We start from the raw sequence: 7645 nt of genomic DNA, 5'->3' as shown, positions 1-7645 counted from the left end.
GCAAAGAAGTTATTAAATATGTTGGCTTTGTCGTCTGGCAAATAGGACTTTGATAAGTTTCAATAGGACTTTGATAAGTTTCTGCAACTTAACAGTGAGTTCAGCCCTTGCTACTTATTGTGATGGAGGAGGGTGGAGAGGTGGAAAATGTAATTGGATGCTGACTGCAGCTCTTTGGCCTACAGATGATGGGGTCAGAGGTGCTAAGATTTTATTGCCCAGCTGGGGCACTCAGAGAGAGATTATGATCAAAACTGTCAGGTGCCAAACTTGACATGCCCTTGGGCTTTGGCTTTTCAGCATGCTCGGCTCCAGTTGACTTCCACTGTAGCTAAGAGCATTCAGCACTTGGGCAAATCATTGTCTCCTAGCTGTCTTAGATTGGGCATCCAGGGGATAAAGAAGACAACTGATGCTCTTTGAAAAGTCTGGTATCAGTGACCCTTGACCTGTAGTTTGGGGGCTGTCTGGGACTTCGTATAGGAACTCTGCAGTGGTGACAGGAGTAGAATCCAGTCCTCTGGGTTTCCCTAACTGTGAGCCCAGTCTCACTTTTCACGTTGTTCCCATGCATTACATATCTTTTAGCTTCGGCAGCAAATGAGACAGGATGCAACAGAAAACAGCCTCATTTCTTTGTGCCACCCTCATTCTTTCCCAAGCTGTCTGTCTGTCTGTCCGTCCTCTTCACCGAATGAGGCAGAGGTCCGTCAGGAGCTGGGAATAGTTGTGTGGTTACTGACTGCATCGTGCATATGCATGACTGTAATGTTAATTTTGGCTCTTGCTGATTCTCAGGCATCTGACTTTGCAAGCTTAATGCTATGTCAGCTTTTCATGAGATTTCCTTTATTCATTAAAAATCAACTGGCTATAGTTCCACTTGAGGGCATCTGTTTTATTGATGCCCAGTGTGGGTCATTGACAGGGGGCATACCATCCCGCTCCACCATTTCACCTGAGCTGGGCTCTTATCTTTCCTAGGGACCAGTTGCGGGATGAGGTCTGAGATAGATGTAGATATATTTTGCCAGGAGGTTTCACGGCTATTTGCTGACAACAGAGGCATTTAGAGACTTGAGATTTCAGAGTCCAATGCCATGTTCAGAAAGGGAGTATTTACTGGTGATTATCATGGGTCCCATAACCTTGCCGACTTCCCTGGTGGGATATAAAGGACATTGAGGGTATGTTGCCTGATCTCTGTGTTGCTGCCCAGTGCCCTGACGGCTGGGAGAGATGAAGTTACAGGGACTCTCTTCTCAGCTCCTGCATTTCTGGTATGGAGCATAAAATGTGTTGAAGATAACCGCCAAGCTCTTAAGTAACCAGTAAATCTTTGCACAGATGTGAACCGAGGTGTGGGATTGTGTCCATGTTTCTGAAGATAAACAAGCAAGAATAAAGGCTTGTGACTTTTGCCACATTCGGGTGAGCTTTCTCCAGGACAGCTGAAGGCATCTCCCAGACACCAGGTCACCCTCCTGCCACATCTTTGCCAGGGCCTCCCAACAAAATAGTTGGAAGAATTTCTTTACCAAGTGTCCAACAGTGTATTGCTCAAGTGACTGAACTGTTGGATCAGAGACCTTAAAATCTTCCCGAGAGAGGCCTGATGTTTCAACCTAAATTGGTTATGTGGCAAGGCTAAAAGACCCTGTTCTCTGTTCCAGTCTGACGTGCACATAGCAGGCACCTTCATCCATCAGAAAATTGCCTACTTTCTTGCAGTGGGGGGGGATGTTGATCCTTTTAACCCAGGGCTGTCAAACTCATTTGGCTTTGTGGAGCAGAAGAGTGGTGCAGGACTGGTCCATGGGCTGGCTGAATGGTGTGAGGCTGACCCCGCACGATGGAGCAGGCCCACAGGCCCCCCCCATGCTGTATCCAGTGTGCATGGCGCCTGCTCTGGCTGGTCAGGGATGTGAGATGCATGCAGTATGGTCCCAGACTGCTCAGAGAGGGCTCTGCATCTCCACGAGCCATGTCTCTGACGTCTCTGTTTTAGCCCATCTCCACCACTGTCAGTGCAGTGCTGTCAGCAGCTGTGCCAAAGCCTACTCTTAGAGGCAGGGTTCTCTGAGTAGTGGTATAAACAGCCTTAATGAGGTGTCAACTGCAGAGCTCAGGCTCTGAGTAGGGATATGATGAGTGCCAATGAAGTGTGGGAAGCTGAGACCAGGCTGTTCTTGTAGCTTATCAGGTGTGTATCAGCATGGCTTCTAACGCTGGGAGCCGGGGGCTTTGGTTTTTGCTGTGCTGATAAAGGGAAGCCGGGCAAAGACAAGTGGTGCTATGTATGCTAACCAGCAGTGTCACCACATAGGGGCTTTGATCTCCCTTTCATAATTGTAAATAGAATCGTAGAGGAGGAGGGTGGGAAGGGACCTTCATTGGTCATCTGGTCCAGGAGTGGACAAACTATGGCCTGTGGGCCAGGTCCAGCCTGCCAAGGGATTTCATCTGGCCTGTGGCAGGTGCCGCTGCCAGCCTGCCCTGCAGCCACCTCCAGGGGCACTGGATGGAGCAGGTGGGCAGGCGGGGTCTTCATGGGCCCCCATGGGCAGGGTGTGCTCAGCCAAGGGGATGGGATGGAGCTGCGGGTGGGCAGGGAGCAGTGTCCGGGAGCGGGCTGGGCAGGCTGGGCCGGGGCTAAAACCAGGATCTCGGGGCGGTGACAGTGTGGGGCCAGGGCCAAATTGCAATTCACTCCCTGCATGTCCTGCCCACAGAACCAGTGCCCATCGCAGAGACATGCGGGGAGTGGATCACAGCTCTGCCAGCCCTGCCTTTTCCTGCTACCGGGTGCCACTTCCTGCCCGCCCACAGCCCCAGCCTGTACACCCTGCCCGCTCTGTTCAGTGCCCCAGTGATGGATGAGGCATGGACAGGCCTGGGGCCAGATAGCATCAATTGTCGCTCCTCCCACCGGCTGCCGCACTGAGCTGGGCCATCACCTGCCCTTCCTCTCACACAGGCCACAACAGCTCATCAAAACTGCTTAAGGGCCCTCCAGCCTGAATAATCGCTCACCCCAATGTAGTCCAACCCCTGCCTGAGGCAGGATCATCTCTGTCCAAACCATCCTGTACAAATCCATAATCGAACCTCTTAGTAAAACTACAGTCAACCCTGATGCAGCGCAACACCTGAACCTACCACAGGGAAAGCAGGGGGACCATGGCAGCCAGCAACCTGCTGCTGCAAAAGGTTGTTAATATATACTCCGGAGATCCGGGGTAGAGGTAGAGCTTTCCGGTGAGCATTTCAGCCCAGTGGTGGTGGCTCGGGGAAAAAGCTGCCTGCTCCGGCCCTTTCCTCTCTGGCTCTGAGTCACGAAGCATCCTGCTGTGTGACTGCCAGACTCTCATTGTATGTTCACATAAGCTGGGAAGTATTTTATTGCTTGCTTGTTTATTGCCTGCGACTTCATATGCTCCTGTCCAACAAGAACTCGGCTGTCTCGCTCCTTTCCTCGCGGCCTCAATCTCTCGGGGAAGTTGAAAGGAGGTATTGGTGACAGCGCGACTGCATCTCCTTCGTGCTGGTTCAGGTGGGACCTCCTTCCCCGCTGTCTGAGCTGCTGATCTGTGCGTTTCATGGAGCAATGCTCCAGCAGGCCTGCACTGTTGTGGAAGCAGAGAAGAGACACAGGGGAAGCAAGTCTGGTCCTGCATTAAGGGCAATAGAGCTGCAGGACACTCCTATCCAAGTTCTTGCTGCCTGCTGATGGGAGAGAGACTGATAGGGGCTTGCTGTCAGCTTCAGCTTGCGTTCTTGGATCACCTGTCCTATTTGAAGTACTCATGAATAGCTGAATCCTGCTCCGCTTCTGTTCTCACCTGGGCTCCCTGTTACACTCCTAGCAGGCCTGGGAGTGCTAAAACCTTCATTCCTGCCTATCAGGAACTTGCTGTGGGGTTGTTTGGGAGCTGTGTTGCTAACTCAGCAGGTTCACAGGTGCATGAGGTGCTTTCCAGAGGCACCTGAGCGAGCTTGCAATCCAGGTGTGACTCAGCCAGAGTTAGCAACAAAGGGGGGCAGAGGAAGAGACAGGCCAAAGCAAGAGCTGTATTCATTTCCCTTCCATTTTATAGCATGAAATGCTTGGAAACTGAACACAGAAATCTGAGCTGTTGGAGATGTTTCCTCTGGCATCTCTAGCCCAGTAAATGGTGGAATCCAGGGAATAAAGAATAGATCACTCTAGGGATATCTGGTCGGATGGTGTCCCTGTACAGCATCTGCTTCTGCCCCATTGGAAGCAGGATGCTGGACTAGGTGGAGCACTGGTTTGACCCAGGATGGCACGTATGTTCTTAGAGGATGTGATGTTGAATGCAAGATAAGGGGTGTGTGTAGAGGTGGGTGTCTCATTAGGGAAATCCTGACTATCGGCTCATTAATGCAAACAGCCTCTTATCTCGGCCTCCAGCCGTTCTGGACAGAAACTCGCATTTCATTCGCTCTAATCGGCTTCCTTCTGAGCCTCTGTGGCCCACAAGCGTCTCCTTCCCTACTGGAGCTGCTTTCCTTCTTCTGGGCATAACCAAGTCAAAACGACTTCTTCCCCATCCAGGTTACAGAGCCCCGCCAGCAAGGAGCGGCCATCGGTGCGTAGCAGACAATGCCAACCTGTATGTGTTTGGAGGGTATAATCCAGACTATGATGAGTCTGGAGGGCCAGAGAATGAAGACTACCCACTGTTCAGGGAGCTTTGGCGCTACAACTTTGCCACGGGCACATGGCATCAAATGGGCACAGAAGGCTACATGCCCAGGGAACTCGCCTCCATGTCACGTGAGTACAGGAATGCCGTTACCCTGAGGCCAGGTTGTGAATCACTCGCGTGGGGGCGAGGAGTGAAAATGGGGGTTCTGGACTCCAGTCTGACTCCTGTGTGTCTGCTGACAAATCACTTATTACCCTGGCCCTGTTTTCTCTTTCTCTCTCGCTCATTTTCTTTGGCTCATTTTCTTTTGCTGTCTCCTTCACTCAGTCTCTTTGGCTCCCTTTCTCTCTTTCTGTCTGTCTGTCTCTCTCCTCTCTCTGTTTACCAGCTCAAACCAGCATTTTCCAAGCCCAGTCCAGATTCTTCAATAGGGATTTTGGGTGCCGAGCCTGACACCTTGAAAGGCTTTAATTTGTCTTAGAGGGCCAGTGCACAGCCCTTTCTAAAAATCAGCCCCTTTTCCAGCATCTCAGGGATCCCAAAGCCTCCCAAATGCACTAGTTGTCTGGAAGTGCAGGGCCCTGTTTCCATGGTATCTGAGCACTTAACCTGGACTCACCTTTTGTCCAGAACGGCATGATCCTAATACCAAGCACGGAGTGCAGCATACCGAGTGTCACCTGTCTGGCCTCAGTGCTTTAGCAGAGGCAGAGCCGCTCAGTCCCTTTCCTTCCTGCAGAGCGGCACGTAGCTCTGCACGTAGCCCAAACCTGTGCTTTTTTTCCCTCCCACTTAGTTGTATTGCATGGTAACAACCTGCTGGTGTTTGGCGGCACTGGGATCCCGTTCGGTGAGAGTAACGGCAACGACGTTCATGTCTGCAATGTGAAGTACAAGCGATGGGCCCTACTCAGCTGTCGAGGGAAGAAACCGAATCGCATATATGGACAGGTACCCAGTGAAACCCTGGCTAGGTGCAGTGCCCAGCTCAGCTCCGCTCAGCTTAGAAGATGCATGTGTTCCTAACTCCCTTTTGTCACCCGCTTGAGCAGTTCTCAGTGCAATGACTTCTCCCTCTTCTCTACCCAGCCATTTCTAAGCACTTAACCTGGACTCACCTTTTGTTCAGATCAGCCAGGACTGTCCCTTTCTTGAAAAGAAAGGGCATAAGGCAAGAGGCTTTTCGGTGGTGGAGCAGACTTGTGGGTTTATAAGGAAGTGGGCAATAGAAGCAAATGGCTGAAAGATGAACAGTGGAAATGGTTCATGCGGCAGTCGGATTTGTCCCTTGCTCTGGCAGGAACCGCAGAGGCTTTAGACACTGGCTGTAATAGCAGAACTGTTTTTAATCCACCTGATTTTTTTTTTCGTGTTGAAAACTCCTGTTGCAATGTCACTAATGAAGCCTTAGGTTGATCAGCCCTATAGCGGTGAATACATCCTGCACCCTGGGGACAAACAGCTTGACAATTTGTCATGAAAATCCACAAGGTTTTCATGTGCCATCCAGCAGCGCTCTACCAATGTTGTTAGTGGTGCAGATAATGGCTGGGCTGGTTTAGTCAGGGATGATCCTGCCTTGAGCAGGAGGCTGGACTGAGTGGCCTTGTGAAGTCCCTTCCACTTCCAGCCCTAATGGGAGCGCCACAAGTTTCTTGCTTGTGAGTATGCTCTTTGTCTAGGCTCTGGGCTCAAGAAGAGGGGATCCTCAGTGCTTGCTGGGCATTGTCAGGGGGTGGGAAGCAGAAGTGTCCATCTCTCTTTCTCTCCAACTGCCCCTGATGACTTCTGCTGCTTCCTGCCTGCGCCCATGGCCAAAACCCTGGATGGGTGAACCCTTTAGATGCACTTGAGTTATAAAGGCTATGCAAGACTTGGGGGACAGGCAGGGGGGAGAAGCAGCCTGTTTACTGTGCACAGCGTTTGCTAATGATCAGATAATCATCTGTTGAGGCTTGCCGTTCTGGCCACTTATCAGCCACTCTGGAGGACTGTTTCATAGTTTCTAGGGTCAGAAGGGACCTGAGCAGATCACCTAGTCCAACCCCCTGTCATGGCAGGAAAGAGTACTGGGGTCAAACGACCCCAGCAAGGTGTTCATCTAACCTCCTCTTAAAAACCCCCAGGGTAGGAGCCTGCACCACCTCTCTTGGAAGTTGGTTCCAGACCCTAGCCGCCCTGACCAGGAAGTCGCGCCTTCTGATGTCTAGCCTAAACCTACCCTCTGCCAGCTTGTGACCGTTATTCCTGGTCACTCCTGGCGGTGCTCGGGGGAACAGGGACTCCCCCAATGCCTGCTGATCCCCCCTGACTAGTTTATAACAGGCCACAAGATCCCCCCTCAGCCTTCTCTTGTGGAGGCTGAACAGGTTCAGGTCCCGTAGCCTCTCCTCATAGGGCCTGCCCTGCTGTCCCCTGATCATGCAAGTGGCCTCCTCTGGACCCTCTCCATGCTGTCCACATCCCTCTTGAAGTGCGGCGCCCAGAACTGGACGCAGTACTCCAACTGCGGCCTGACCAGTGCCGCATAAAGGGGGAGGATCACCTCTCTGGACCTGCTCGAGATGCATCTGTGGATGCATGACAAGGTACGGTTGGCCTTCCTAACTGCCTCCCCACACTGCCGACCCATGTTCATCTTGGAGTCAATGATGACTCCAAGATCCTTTTCCGCCTCCGTGCTGACAAGAGGGGAGTTCCCTAACCTGTAGGTATGGTGCCGGTTGTTCCTCCCCAGGTGCATCACCTTGCACTTCTCTGTGTTGAATCCCATCCTATTCTCATCTGCCCACCCCTGTAACCTGTCTAGGTCTGATTGTAGCCTGTTGCTTCCTTCTAGTGTGCCCACGTCCCCCCACATCTTAGTGTCACCAGCAAATTTGAACAGGGTGCTTTTTACCCCCTCGTCCAAATCATTGATGATGTTGAACAGTGCAGACCCGAGGACCGAGCCCTGTGGAACCCCACTGCCC

The 7645-nt window shown here is 51.9% G+C and overlaps 1 protein-coding gene across 1 annotated transcript in view; it reads left to right on the top strand.

Annotated features, from left to right (window-relative positions):
• Positions 1–7645, top strand: part of KLHDC10 (kelch domain containing 10) — a 44861-nt gene that overhangs the window by 27018 nt on the left and 10198 nt on the right. The window contains exons 3-4 of the mRNA XM_019509341.1: positions 4580–4801; positions 5470–5624. Coding sequence (XP_019364886.1) covers positions 4580–4801; positions 5470–5624 — 377 coding nt within the window. The remainder of the gene's footprint in view (positions 1–4579; positions 4802–5469; positions 5625–7645) is intronic.

Source organism: Gavialis gangeticus, unplaced genomic scaffold (genome assembly GCF_001723915.1).
Source record: "Gavialis gangeticus isolate Ggan-Ray unplaced genomic scaffold, GavGan_comp1, whole genome shotgun sequence".
In the NCBI taxonomy this organism is placed as follows: Eukaryota; Metazoa; Chordata; order Crocodylia; family Gavialidae; genus Gavialis; species Gavialis gangeticus.
This window is presented reverse-complemented; position numbering and strand designations above follow the sequence as displayed.